This window comes from Oncorhynchus tshawytscha, linkage group LG06, assembly GCF_018296145.1.
Source record: "Oncorhynchus tshawytscha isolate Ot180627B linkage group LG06, Otsh_v2.0, whole genome shotgun sequence".
In the NCBI taxonomy this organism is placed as follows: Eukaryota; Metazoa; Chordata; class Actinopteri; order Salmoniformes; family Salmonidae; genus Oncorhynchus; species Oncorhynchus tshawytscha.
The window spans coordinates 57,867,095-57,882,515 of record NC_056434.1 but is presented as its reverse complement, the minus strand read 5'-3'; the positions used below and the strand labels follow the sequence as shown (position 1 = coordinate 57,882,515).

The window sequence follows — 15,421 nt, the reverse complement described above, 5'->3', positions numbered from 1 at the left end:
TTGAAATGGACCATGTGAAAATAAAATATTAGAGCCAGCTCAGTTTGAACGGAACGATGGCGCAAGAAAAGCATCGGCCTTCCGCTCTACCTGTATCAATGTAGTCGGAGCCGGTTTGTCTGGTTTTGCATTCAATAGCCACACATGGCCGACATACAGTGTAGTGGTTCCAGGCAAACCGTCAACAGCCCTTGTATTAGTAGTCCTGTATTCTCTACTGGAGGTGTTACACAGTAAACAGAAAGAAAATAAAAGGGCCAGTCTGACTTCAGTGTCCTTCTGCCAGCCAGTTTAACTGATCCTAGATCATTTGTTTAACCTCAGCCTCAAACAGAGAATCAACCCATCTAACTACAACTATTCCACTGACACTAGATTCCCGACTGAAAATACACACCAAGACTACACTACCCAGAAGCCCTTTAGCTAAGAATGGCAATACAAGCCAGTCCTCTTGCAGCCCTTAGGCCCACTACAGAAAAACAACTATTTTTACTCAGTCCCCCATACATAGGTTCTAAGAAGAGTTCTAAGGAGTTCCACCGGGTGTTTCTGCACTTACGAGAAGTCCAACCCATGTGTGCCGACAGACAGACTGAAGGTTTGTAGTGTCTCATTGTCCTGGCTCAGATCTGCTCTGGGGTAAGAATGGAGTATGGGCTCACACACAATTTCTCGTTTCCTTTCGCTCTCCCTCAGTCTCACACACACATACCCCTTTCTTGCTCTCTCACACGTGCAAACACACAAACTGTGGATGACTAGAAAGAGACCGGAGTACCAATACACCCAACCCCATTTAGAATCAGAACCAGAAACCCTTTAGTTCAGAATTAGTGTTGCCTTCTTTACATTCTAGTTAAGCTAAAAACAAATTAGACAGTAAGGCTGAACTTAATGTTCAAGTTCAATTTAAATTCATTATTTTGCATAAAGCATCAAACAACAACAAAAATCATACAATTCCAAAAAACAAAGCCAAAGAGTTGCATCCGATGCAAAGCTGCACATGTAGAGCAGGGCGACTGAGAGCCACCTGCCTAACACTCAACCCAGGCCAGATATCAGCATTAATGCCTCTACTGATCCTTCCCACCGACTGCCTGCTCAAAACAGGTGTAGACAGACCCGCTTGCCCTCTCCCTGCGACCCCCCCCTCCCCCTCACTTTTTTCTGAATTTCTCTTTCCATGCTTCTCGCTCACTCCTTCCTCTCCCCATCCTTCTTTACCAATCCCCCTTCTCCCTCCCCCTCTCTGGCCGATAGAATTAAAACTAAAGCCTTTACGCACCCCAATTAGGGGAATGACTCCTCACACCTTCCTTTGTCCCTCAAACCCTTCAACTGACAGACAGACAGCTAGTCTCGGATCTTAGTGTCTGGCCTGTTCAGAGGCTTTCGGGGGCTCAGGGTCCTGGGTAGGGCTGTGTCCCTCGACAAACATGTTAGGGATGTCCTGGCCGAAGTAGATCTTACTGTTGGCTGCTATTGCCTGGTACTTCATCAACTCAAGGTACTCGGGTGTTAACTTCAACTGGAAAGATGGGAGAGAGATGATGTCAGAGTGTGTGTGTGTGTGTTTGTATACATACCATACCATACCTCCATACATCCATACATACATATATATATATATAGACATGTCTTACCCTGTTAGCTTCAGCAAACTTAGCGGCTGTATAATACTCTGCATCAGCCCTGGCCTTCATTTTTGCCAAGAACGCAGTGTCTGAAATAGACACAGAGTTCATTAATATGCGCACACACACACACACACACACCACATACCACACACACCACACACACACACACACCCTCTATTTCAGAGATCCTCTTCTCAGTCTCTTTCTCCATCACCTTCTGTTGGAAATGAATCTGTGCTACTTCAGCCACCTTCTGAGCCTCTGAGAGAAAGACAGCGGTGTGCGGTGGGGAAAAGAAGAGAGTATATAGTGTTACGGTTTATTAGCTCCACTTAGCTCTCCAGTTATTTCAGATACACAACTGGTTGTGTACTGTAAGTGTGTATACTAATGAGATGGAGTGTTGCTACGTTACCGATGACAGCTTTCTTCCTCTCAGTCTCAGCTTCTTTCTCCACAACCTTCTGAGTCTGAACTGTTACCAACAGACGAGTCTTCTCCCCCTCCCTACACACACAGTGAGAGAGAGAGAGAGAGAAAGGTTACACACACAAAGTGAGGTTTATAGAAATAACTAAAAAATAGAGTGAGACACTGGACAAATGATAGAGAGAACAGAAGAGAAAAAGAAAGAGAGAACACTCACATGAGCTCAAAGTTTCTCCTGATGGCCTCTGGGATTTTGGGCTTGGTGACTCGGACAGCCTGGGACATAAGAGACACACTCAGTATATACAAACCAGAGCCCCATTTTTGGTCCACCAGCCACTCAGATTTTTAACCAGCCCAACATCCCTCCCCCTACAATTACACTAACAAAACAGGAAAGAACATGCTTTGTAATGTTTCGAAAACAATACATGTATTACTAGTAAGAAGAATTGTGGTATACTGTATAATTTCATTTTTTGTCCCCCAAGTCTTTTAACCAAGAACACAGAAGAGATCAAACATGGCACCTGCCCCTTTAAGGGTGGGAGATTACCATGGTAACGTGACTTGAGTCATGTCTATGCAATCTGGTTTCAGAGCTGGTGCACCTCAGCCACGATCAAGGTCCTAAACGAAATCATAACCGCCATCGATAAGAGACATTACTGTGCAGCCGTATTCATCGACCTGGCCAAGGCTTTCGACTCTGTCAATCACCACATTCTTATTGGCAGACTCGACAGCCTTGGTTTCTCAAATGATTGCCTCGCCTGGTTTACCAACTACTTCTCTGATAGAGTTCAGTGTGTGAAATCGGAGGGCCTGTTGTCCGGACCTCTGGCGGTCTCTATGGGGGTGCCACAGGGTTCAATTCTCGGGCCGACTCTCTTCTCTGTATACGTCAATGATGTCGCTCTTGCTGCTGGTGATTCTCTGATCCACCTCTACACAGACAACACCATTCTGTATACTTCTGGCCCCTCTTTGGACAGTTTTAACTAACCTCAAGACAAACTTCAATGGCATACAACTCGCCTTCCGTGGCCTCCAACTGCTCTTAAGCGCAAGTAAAACTAAATGCATGCTCCTCAAATCGATCACTGCCCGCACCTGTCTATCACAGTGCATTCCGTTTGTCACCAAAGCCCCATACACTAACCACCACTGCGACCTGTACGCTCTCGTTGGTTGGCCCTCGCTTCATACTCGTCGCCAATCCCACTGACTACAGGTTATATACAAGGCTCTGCTAGGTAAAGCCCCGCCTTATCTCAACTCACTGGCCACCATAGCAGCACCCACTCATAGCACGCGCTCCAGCAGGTATATCACACTGGTCACCCCCAAAGCCAATTCCTCCTTTAGTCATCTTTCCTTCCAGTTCTCTGCTGCCAATGACTGGAACGAACTGCAAAAATCTCTGAAGCTGGAGACCCATATCTCCCTCACTTGCTTTAAGCACGAGCTGTCAGAGCAGCTCACAGATCACTGCACCTGTACATAGCCCATATGTAAACAGCCCATCTACCTACCTACCTCATCCCCATACTATATTTATTTATCTTGCTCCTATGCAGCCCAGTATCTCTACTTGCACATTCATCTTCTGCACACCTACCATTCCAGTGTTTAATTGCTATATTGTAATTACTTCGCAATCATGGCCTATTTATTGCCTTAACTCCCTTATCTTACTTCATTTGCACTCACTGTATATAGACTTTTTGTTTTATTTTGTTCTACTGTATTATTGACTATGTGTTGTTGTATGTGTCGAACTGCTTTGCTTCATCTTGGCCAGGTCGCAGTTGCAAATGAGAACTTGTTCTCAACTAGCCTACCTGGTTAAATAAAGGTGAAATAAAAAAAAAGTTTGTTCCTGTGAGAATGAGTCTGACTAGTAGCTGCTTTGTCTTCTCTTCCCAAACATTGAAAAACAACCAAGCTTGTGAACAAAACAAATGTAAATAGCCAAGAAACACATTGACAGTCTCACTTTAGTAGACTTTCTTTTCAAGTAAATGAGACCAACTTTTATACGTGTGCAGCACTTCTAAAAATGAATATTTCACTCAGCTCTTTACATGCACACAGCCCCAAGCCAGGCAGTGTTGCAGCGCGAGGTGGAATAGGCCATTGTAAAATTCATACACTGAACAAAAATAAACATTCAACAATTTCAAATATTTTACTGATACAGTTCATATAAAGCAACTAAGCCAATTGAAATAAATTCATTAGACCCTAATCTATGGATTTCACATGACAGGGCGGGGGTGCAGCCATGGGTGGCATGGTTACACGTGGTCTGCGGTTGTGAGGTTGGTTGGATGTACTGCCAAATTTGTTGAAGGCAGTTTACGGTAGAGAAATTAACATTCATTAAATTATCTGGCAACAGCTCGTGGACAGTCCTGCAGTCAGCGTGCCAATTCCACATTCCCCCTCAAAACTTGAGACATCTGTGGCATTATTTTGTGTGACAAAACTGCACCTTTTAACGTGGCCTTTTATTGTCCCCAGCACAAGGTGCACCTGTGTAATGAGCATGCTGTTTAATAAGCTTCTTGATATGCCACACCTGCCAGGTAGATGGATTATCTTGGCAAAGGAGAATTGCTCACTAACAGGGTTGTAAACAAATTTGTGCACAAAATTTGAGAGTATTGACCACTTCTATATGGTCAAAGTAGATTATATTTCTGTTCAGTGGAGTGCTTTGACTTTGTGTAATTAATTTACCAGCTATGAAACTAAAACGCCAGATACTTTGAAAACAGCTACTGCAGCATTTATTTTTTGCTATAAATGTGATCATACTTGGGCACTGTGGAACACAGACCACCCGCCAACGTGGCTGGTGAAATAGACATATTACCCGCCAATGCCAAAATCTACCCGCATTTGGCAGGTGTTAATTTTAGGCCCTGATTGTCAAACGCTGCAGATAGAAGTGCCACAAATAGCACTGATGCGATTCCTTATTCTACATGTCAGAGAGGCATTATTGTTCTACATAACATGTTATTAACTGAATGTTCCAAAACATTGCTTCCTGCTGAATGCACCCAACCACTCAGGTGAGGGTGTGTTTGTGTCAGGGTTGGGGTCAATTCCCATTTAATTCAGTCAATTCAGGAAGTAAACTTGGCGCAAAGTGGTCATTTCACTTTACTTCCTGAATTGACTGACTTAAATGGGAATTGACCCCAACCCCAACCCTGACATAAACACACAAACTCACCTGAGTTGGAATGGAATCAACCCCAATCCTGGTGTGTGTGTGATTGACCCCAACCCTGGTGTGTGTGTACCTGTATCGTCAGTCCAGGCGCCATAGAGTTTAGGTCTTTCTGCAGAGCGATTTTCAGGTTCTCATCAATGATGTCTGACAAACCAAGATGCAAGAGAGGGAAAAAAAAGAGAAAAAAAATAGAGTTATTAGGCTGATGTATAGAAAGTGTCTCAGCAGATATACAAGTGAGTGAGTGCTCACCAAACAGCTCGATGTAGACCTCCTGTAAAGTGTGTACGCTGCAGAATTGGTTGAGTTCATGGTGAATCTTGTTGAAAATTAGAGTTTTGTCATAATCAGCTGTATAGTTCTTCACTGTGTCCACCACTGAAGAGAGAGAGAGAGAGGTTAGTATACACTAGGAAAGTAGAAACGTCACCCCCCACTCTCCAACTACATAGCAACGGGGACAACGTAGGCGTCCTAGGGATCCACTCTGTTAGCTAGTAGTTCTGAAGGTCTTACCAGATGAGGGCACCAGCATGTTGACCACCTCTATACGGTCAAAGTAGATCATCACTCCCCCACTGTGGAGAGAACACATCAGAAACATGGTCACGAACATGGTCAACGTCCTCCGCCACACAAGCACACACACAAACACCTTTCAGAAACACCATGCAACGGTTCTAGATTTACCTAGTTCCACAAGGCACGTTCTTTATCTCATCAGTTTGAAGAGTCGTCTGGAAGAGAAAGTTTTTTTAGAACTGATCTGTAGATGTAATAAAGGCCAGCTTGATGTGGTATCCAGAGTTAGAAGTCAGGGGTCAGATCGTACCTGTACTGATCTGTAGGTGGTAAGAAAGGGCATCATAATGTGGTATCCAGGGCCGTTGGGTGCGGTTAGCAAAGCTCCTCCTCTAAAACACAGAAATGAACCAATAATATGAATCTACTCTTCACAGTACTTCACTACCTGGTGAATGGATGACAGAGGGTTGGGGGGTCATGGATCATACCTGTAGTACACAGCTAGGTGTCCCTCCTCTATCTTATGAATGGAGGAGTGCAGCAGGATGGCCATCACTGCAGTTACTGCACCAACTACTGCCCCCACGTGAGTCATCGTCATCCTCACCCGAACTCACCTACATCACACACACACACACACACACACACAGAGTGAGAGAACAAAAAAGAGAAAACAAAAGATGAAGCAGTGCTTTCCATATATTCCTTTACCAGCGGTGGGCTGCCAAATTGTTGCCACCACTACAAAAAAAAATTATTACAATTTGTATTTAATTTAAAAACACAATTTTCAGGTGGTAAAACGTTTTCAGTGCAAACTGTATGAAGATGGAGCTATATTTTTTATATAAGCTCATCTGAGAACTAACAATCACGTAAATAAAACTAAGAGTCAGGCAAAATCTAAAATTCAAGTAATTGGGCAATTAAATTTAAAAAAAAATGTTTTAGTCACTCAGAATTGGAACACGGCATTAAGGCATGGCAACATGTGTAGGAAATTAGCTTCAAAGCTACAAATGTTCTCTCAACCCCATGACAAAATGTGTAGAAATGCAGGAAATTCACTTTAAAACTGTAAAATGTCTCTACCTATGGCAAAATGTGTAGAATTGTTTTAAATTAGCTTTAGCTTTTTTAGGCTAGGGAGCAGTATTTGGAAGTTTGGATGAATGAGGTGCACAAAGTAAACTGCCAGTTACTAAAGCCCAGAAGGTAGGATATGCATATAATTGGTAGATTTGGACAGAAAACTCTAAAAGTTTCTAAAACTGTTAAAATTATGTCTGAGTATAACAGAACTGATATGGCAGGTGAAACCGAGGACAAACCATCCCCCCAAAAAACAAAACAAAAATCAGCCTACCTCTATTTTCAATGGCTATCACTTTGATAATAAGGCAAAATCCTCCCAGATTGCAGTTCCTAGGGCTTTCACTAGATGTCAAAAGTCTTTAGAAAGAGTTTCAGGCTGGTTTTTGGAAAAATGAGCCAGAAATTGTAGTTTTTCTAGGTGGCTCCCATTTTGGCTGTAGTGTTTCCAAGCACGTGGAAGAGAGCGCGTTCTTTGGTATTTTTCTCCGGTAAAGACAATAACAATTCACCGTCTTAAATTGTATCATTTATTTACGTATTAGGGTACATAAGGTTTGATTATAAACATTGTTTGACTTGTTTGGAATAGTTTATTAGTAAGGTTTGGGATTAATTTTATGTGCATTTTGATGGAGGGAAACTGGGTGGATTATTGACTGAAGCAAGCCAGTTTAACTGAGTTTTATAGATATAAAGGACATTATCAAACAAAAGGACCATTTGTGATGCAACTGGGAACTTTTGGAGTGCCAACAGAAGATCAAAAGGTAAGGCACTTTTAATATCGTTATTTCTGACTTTCGTGTCGCACCTGCCTGGTTGAAATATGTTTTTCATGTGTTTGTATGCGGGGCACTGTCCTCAGATAATCGCATGGTTTGCTTTTGCCGTAAAGCCTTTTTGAAACACGGCGGTTGGCTTAACAAGAAGTTAAGCTTTATTTTGATGTATTACACTTGTGATTTTATGAAAGTTTAATATTTATAATACCGTAGTTTGAATTGCGCCCTCTGCAATTTCAGAATTTGGGTTTAAACACTGTTTCCCATGCTTGTTCAATGAACCATAAACAATTACATGCACCTGTGAAATGGTCGTTAAGACACTAACAGCTTACTGACGGTAGGCAATCGAGGTCACAGTTATGAAAACTTAGGACACTAAAGAGGCCTTGCTACAGACTCTGAAAAACACCAAAAGAAAGATGCCCAGGGTCCCTGCTCATCTGCATGAACGTGCCTTGGGCACGCTGTAAGGAGGCATGAGGACTGCAGATGTGGCCAGGGCAATACATTGCCATGTCCGTACAGTGAGAAGCCTAAGACAGCACTACAGAGAGACAAGACGGACAGCTGATCGTCCTTGCAGTGGCAGACCATGTGTAACCCCTGCACAGGATCGGTGCATCTAAACATCACACCAGGGGGACAGGTACAGGATGGCAACAACTGCCCAAGTTACACCAGGAACGCACAATCCCTCCATCAGTGCTCAGACGCTCAGCCTATTGCGGACGGAGGCTGGACTGAGGGCTTGTAGGCCTGTTGTAAGGCAGGTCCTCACCAGACATCACCGGCAACCACATCACCTATGGGCACAAACCCACCGTCGCTGGACCAGACAGGATTGGCAAAAAGTGCTCTTCGCTGACGAGTCGCGGTTGTCTCACCAGGGGTCATGGTCGGATTCCCATTTATCGAAGGAATGCGAGTTACACGGAGGCCTGTACTCTGGAGCTGGAACGATTTGGAGGTGGAGGGTCCGTCATGGTCTGGGGCAGTGTATCACAGCATCATCGGACTGAGCTTGTTGTCATTGCAGGCAATCTCAACGCTGTGCTTTACAGGGAAGACATCCTCCTCCCTCATGTGGTATCCTTCCTGCAGGCTCATCCTGACATGACCCTCGAGCATGAGAATGCCACCAGCCATACTGCTTGTCCGGGAACTTGCAGGTGCCTTGGTGGAAGAGTGGGGTAACATCGCACAGCAAGAACGGGAAAATCTGGTGCAGTCCATGAGGAGGAGATGCACTGCAGTACTTAATGCAGCTGGTGGCCACACCAGATACTGACTTACTTTTGATTTTGAGCCCCCCTTTGTTCAGGGACAAATTATTCCATTTCTGTTAGTCACATGTCTGTGAAACTTGTTCAGTTTGTCTCAGTTGCTGAAACTTATGTTCATACAAATATTTACACGTTACGTTTGCTGAAAATAAATGCAGTTGACAGTGAGAGGATGGTTTTTTTTCTGAGTTTATGAGCCTAATAAGAGAGGAGGATGAGGGGAAAAAAATGCAATAATTATCCAGTTCTGAGAGCCCATGATTTTACACAAAACCCACTCTTCCACTCTTCCTATTCAAGGCTTCTTCTTCTCTATCATTTATTTAATATCTCAATGTCCAAAGTTTAGCCGATTCCAAGACGCACAGCCAGCGAGGCTTGCTGACTGTGTCAGCCACTCCATCTGTACGCGTCGGCACAGACAGGCCTAGACTACTACTCGTCTTTCAGGCCACAGCTCCGCCAGTGGAATAGGCTGATCGAAAAAGATTTGGCTCCTCTCGTCCTTCCCATAGCATGCCAGGGGAGGGGTCCGAAAGACAAATGGCAAAAAAGTTCATGTCAAGCCCTGTAAACAACATTGGACACATGAATGTTCTTGCAACATTCCCATGAAATGTGTCTATAAAAAATAATTATATTCTGAGAACACGGCAACCATGTTCTGTGTTTGTTTGGTATGATGTTGATGGGCGATTCTCCCAACTCTCAGAAAACTAACCTGGAATATTCTTGCACCGTTGCAATAAAAATGTCAGGGCTTAACCTGAACTTTTTTTTGCCACTTTTACATTGGACAAGACTCTTTTTTTGGACAATAAAAACAAAAGAAATGTTTTTACTTGTGCATGATGTAAGGAACCAATACATTACTATCTTTTTTTTAACCATCATTTTTTCTAAGGTTACCCTCTGCCTATTGGCTTCTTCACATATTCAAGCCTGTCTTAAAATACAACACTGCCCCTTTAAGGCTCTCCTGGAGAATGGTTGGCAACCCTTGGTAGCATATAAAATATTCCAACATTACAATAACAGCCAAATACTTGTAATGGCTTTATAAAATAAGTCCCAGAGGGCTCGAAATTACCCATTGCCCGTTGGATGATGAAAACATGTCTACGGTTCAAAACCAACTCTGGGACAGTTCTGAGATGACAGATCTAAAATTCATAAAATCGCTGTACATAAAAACAATGTTGGAAAGCAATGAGGATCATGCAACAGAGCAGACTGTTGGCTAAAAATGTCTAGTTTTATTTATTCATATTACACTGAACAAAAATATAAAATTCAACATGTAAAGTGCCATGTTTCATAATAAAGCCCTTTCCTCGGGAGAAACTAATTCTGATTGGCTGGGCCTGGCTCCGCAGTATGTGGGCCTATGCCCTCCAAGGCCCACCCATGGCTGCACCCCTGCCCACTCATGTGAAATCCTTAGATTAGGGCCTAATGAATTTATTTCAATTGACTGATTTCCATATATTAAGAATAACTCAGTCAATTATTTTTGAAATTGTTGCATGTTGCGTTTATTTTTGTTCAATACATATACACAGTGTATTCGGAAAGTATTCAGATCCCTTGACTTTTTCCACCTTTTATTACGTTACAGCCAAAATTGTTTACAAATTTATGAAAAATAAAAAATAAAATCACAGAAGTGTTCAGACCCTTTGCTATGAGACTCAAAATGTAACTCAGGTGCATCCTGTTTCCACAACTTGGAGTCTACCTGTGGTAAATTCAATTGGTTGTACACGATTTGGAAAGGCACCCACCTGTCTGCATAAGGCCCCACAGTTGCAAAAATCAAGCCATGAGGTCAAAGGAATTGTCCGTTGAGCGCAGAGAAAGGATTGTGTCAAGGCACAAAAAAACAGTCTGCAGCATTGAAGGCCCCCAAGAACACAGTGGCCTCCATCATTCTTAAATTGAATAAGTTTGGTACAACCAAGACTCCCTCCTAAAGCTGGCAGCCCGGCCAAACTGAGCAAGGGGGAAAGGGCCTTGGTCATGACGGTGACCAAGAACCCGATGGTCACTCTGACAGAGCTCCAAAGTTCCTCTGTGGAGATAGTTGTCTTTCTGGAAGGTTCTCCCATCTCTGCAGCACTCCACCAATTAGGCCTTTATGGTGGAGTGGCCAGGTGGAAGTCACATGACAGTCTGCTTGGAGTTTGCCAAAAGGCACTTAAATTAAAGACTCTCAGACCATGAGAAACAAGATTCTCTGGTCTGATGAAACCAAGATTGAGCACTTTGGCCTGAATGCCAAGTCGAGGAAACCTGGCACCATCCCTACATCATGCTGTGGGGATGTTTTTCAGGGGCAGGGACTAGGAGACTAGTCAGGATCAAGGCAAAGATGAACGGAGCAAAGTACAGCGAGATCCTTGATGAAAACCTGCTCCAGAGCACACAGGAACTCAAATTGAGGAGAGTGTCATATCAGGTACAAAAGGACAACGACCCTAAGCACAAAGCCAAGACAACGCAGGAGTGGCTTTGGGACAAGTCTCCGAATGTCCTTGAGTGGCCAAGCCAGAGCCCGGACTTGATCGAACATCTCTGGAGAGACCTGAAAATAGCCGTGCAGCAACGCTTCTCATCCAACCTGACAGAGCTTGAAAGGATCTGCAGAGAAGAATGGGAGAAACTCCCCAAATACAGGTGTGCCAAGCTTGTATCGTCATACCCAAGAACTCACATTAACACAAAATGATTCATTTTCCACACAGGGGAAAAATAATGCGTGTCAGAAATATCATGCTGTGTAAATGCAGATCTAAAATTGTAATTTCTGCTGCGATCAGACTAATTGTGCTTCAGTTGCACTTCTCCACTCAGATGAGAATTCACAAAACGGCCATTCCAACAGCAGACAGCGCTCTGACTGACGTGTAGCTTTTGTCTCCAGCACTTTTGTTGGTGTAGCCAGCCTGCATGTCTCCGGTAAAAAACTCCAGATTAACTTTAAGCAAAACCTTAGGAAATGTTGCTGGCTACATTTTTTCTATGATAAACATTAGAAATACGATGGCCAAGCAACTCATTTTCTTGTGAGGCTTGCCAGCCAAACAGTGTTCCATTTCTGTCCATGAAAATTAAGCTATTTTCAGCAGAATGTGTTGCACTGATGTATTTTCTGTGAAGTTAAACTATGGTTGTAAGTCCCTGATCACAATATTGAAACCAAAAAATCCTAAACTTTCAATATAAAACGCAACCCCTGTCAATACACAGCTGGACTCACCTTCTCCTGTTTTCTCCAGTAGTGGAATTTACAAACAAGCACTCAAAACCTCAACTGTTCTGGGGAAGTATAAAGCTCCATAATGTGAAAGGTGAAATGAAGAACATGCTTTATCTCCTTACACATTGCACAAGTTGGCTGCAGGTATTTACTTAAAATAAGCTACAAATATTAACATTTCTTTAAAAACTAAAGTAATAGTAAACAGTGTTGAAAAACCACCCTGTGGCTATTTCCAAATACCCCGGCATAAGGTATACCGCCCAAGCCTAATAGATACACTAGCCTATTAGCCACATTATAACTGACTTGTGATCCTTGCCCTTGCTAGTTTGATGATCTTGACATTCCCAACCTGAGTTACATTCGTCCGTTTTTGTCAAAAATATTGAGTCATTGAAACAAACAGTGCATCCTGAATGGGGGCTGCAAATAAATGTACCAGGCCAGCTGTGATTTACAACCTGATAACTTTCTTGGTAGTCCAAAAAATATAGCTATTGGTGAATTATATTAATCATGCATTGAACAGCATCCATCTATTCTGACAATGCCTTAATGTACATCATGCAATGTTCATTCAAACATGACCTATTTTTAAAACCTCTTATAAAGTTGGTTTTGCAGCATAAACTGGGAAATTTATATTTCACTGATTTAAGGGTTTCATATCAAATAAAATATTGGTCAGGCATATTTAGCAGAGGTTATTGCAGGTGTTGCGAAATGCTTGTGTTCCTCGATGCAAAGTAATTAAAACGTTGTCAGTTTCCACTTTAAGGGAAAATTCTAAAGTTGTGGGAATATTTGTTGTTGGCTGGGAAAGGCTCATCAGGATGGACTCTCTGCACGACGTAACGTCATCAATTTGGGCACCAGGCGATACCGTATTCCTCCCTCGATTGTCATAGTCAAGGCATGCTTGGCTCAATTAGCTATCGATGATAGAAAAAACGAATATCCAATATAAAACTTATTATACCTGATTTGACATTAAACAAAAGCCACGGGTTTAATGGAGAATCACCATATTCAACATCCCCTGTAAACCCAGATTCTGGTTCAGGCATGTAACCAAAGACAGGCAGAAACTGATTCTCCATTAGTTAATTAATTCCCAATCACACTTGTAGGCGATGTCATGGCGACGTTGAATAGCTAAGCGCATGCGCACAAACACGTCATCGGATCGGTCGTCTCACGCCAAACAGCGCATGCGCACGCAGTCAAATCAAAGGCACTCCTTTGATCTAAAGTTGTTCTTGACGAAAACGTGCCAGTTTGTCACTTTCACAAGGTTGGAGTAATAACATGTTAAACTACTTAAGACATTTGCTCGAATCTAGGTTGTGTCTTTAGTTTTCGGAAAAAAATTGACTAAGAAAGAATTATTTTCACTTCTCTCATTGATTTCTCAAACCCAGGCCTGGTCTGTTTCGCGAACGTTCCCGGAAGTCTCGCAATTTGCGCCTCTGGATTTAGAAACTCTGATGTAACATAGTATGTGTGTATAATACCGTTATAGGTTAGAAATACTGCCTCGTCACAGCTAACGCTAACTATCAAGCCTACTCTATCAAGTTAAAAACAGCCAATAATCACTGCAATAAAAGCTATTAACCAAGTTGGCTAGCTAGGTAATTTATTATCTGATATGATTCGTGTTAGCTAGCTAGCTAGTTCAGTCCTGCTAACTTTGCAAATCGCACGTCATGCCTGAAAATAATACATACGCCAAAACTAGCTATTACTACCAATTTAGTTCATGTGCAGACTGAAGGGCTTCATACAACCTTACCAGTGTATTGAAGCGATAGATCTTGTATTTTCATCCAGTTGACATCGACCCATCAGCACCTCGTCAGCAACACTGAAGTACTTCCGGGTCACGGAATTTATAAAGTGTTCAAATTAAAGTCCTCCACGTAATAGAAAAGTGTCATTAACCTATAGTATTTTAAACCTGTATTTATGAATAATGTATGAAAAATATGTCTAACCATTAACAATGATTTATTCATATATAATTTACATTTGCATTAAATATTGGTTTTAAAACATGTTCCAATGTCAAATAAATGCCTCCAATGCAAATCACTGTATATGCATTACATATTGGCTTAATCTTCAAGCCTCATATCCACTATGAATTGTCAATGAAGAAGTCCGCATCGCAAGGTTGCGGTCTGTGTAAACACCTGTTCAATATTTTCAACTCGTGCATTGCTTGACTGTGGTGGTACAAACGGAAGTTCATAAACAGTCAAGCCAGTTAGCTTGCTATCTAACAAAAAAGCTAACCACTTTTCTAGATAGTTTAGCTAAAAAACTTTCCAGTTAAGTATTTCACATTCAACTGACTACAGCGAAAAATAACCTTATCCATGCTGCAAACCTTTTTGCAGCCTTGCAAAGCACATGTGCATCAAGTACTGAAAATGCAGACTAGACATCAGGCAAAAACAACATATGGCAAAGGGTGCATCTGGTGTACATATGGCATTATTTTAATTTCACCTTTATTTAACCTGGTAGGCTAGTTGAGAACAAGTTCTCATTTACAACTGCGACCTGGCCAAGATAAAGCAAAGCAGTGCGACACAAACAACAACCCTGAGTTACACATGGAATAAACAAACATGCAGTCAATAATACAATAGAAAAATTCTATATACAGTATGTGCAAATGAGGTAGGATAAGGGAGGCAAGACAATAAATAGGCCATAGTGGTGAAATAATTACAATATAGCAATTTAACACTGGAGAGATAGGTGTGCAGAAGATGAGTTATAAAGAGACTGTGGTACAAATATAGCAGTGTACAGGAAAAACAATTATTTGTGCCTGTGTAAAAGGGGTTGGGATTACTGACTAGGGTCTGTAGAATATACAGTGCCTTCAGGTAGTATTCAGAACCCTTGACTTTTTCCATATTTTGTTACATTACAGCCTTATTCTAAAATTGATTAAATAAAAATGTTCCTCATCAATCTACACACTACCCCATAATGACAAAGCGAAAATAGGTTCAGAAAATGTTGCACATTTATTATAAATAAAAACAGAAATACCTTATTTACATAAGTATTCAGACCCTTTACTATGAGACTTGGAAAGGGTACCTTGGTCAGGGAGGTGACCAAATACCCGATGG

The 15,421-nt window shown here is 42.1% G+C and overlaps 1 protein-coding gene across 1 annotated transcript; it reads right to left on the bottom strand.

Moving 5' to 3' along the window:
* Positions 1–218: 218 nt before the first annotated feature.
* Positions 219–14,196, bottom strand: erlin1 (ER lipid raft associated 1). The gene is made up of 12 exons (XM_024424288.2): positions 14,065–14,196; positions 6,333–6,461; positions 6,152–6,233; positions 6,010–6,056; positions 5,836–5,897; positions 5,572–5,697; positions 5,390–5,463; positions 2,290–2,348; positions 2,059–2,150; positions 1,815–1,904; positions 1,650–1,729; positions 219–1,534 (listed from the first exon to the last, which is right to left on the bottom strand). The coding sequence occupies exons 2-12, from the start codon at positions 6,443–6,445 to the stop codon at positions 1,373–1,375; spliced, it is 987 nt and encodes a 328-aa protein (XP_024280056.1). The 5' UTR covers positions 6,446–6,461; positions 14,065–14,196; the 3' UTR covers positions 219–1,372.
* Positions 14,197–15,421: the final 1,225 nt, after the last annotated feature.

Coding starts and splice junctions, on each gene's coding strand:
- erlin1 (XM_024424288.2), bottom strand. CDS start 6,445: ATGACGATGACTCACGTGGGGGCAGTAGTTGGTGCAGTAACTGCAGTG. Junction 5,898..6,009: donor AACGTGCCTTGTGGAACTAG/GTAAATCTAGAA, acceptor TTCTCTCCACAG/TGGGGGAGTGATGATCTACT. Junction 1,535..1,649: donor AGTTTGCTGAAGCTAACAGG/GTAAGACATGTC, acceptor CCATCTTTCCAG/TTGAAGTTAACACCCGAGTA.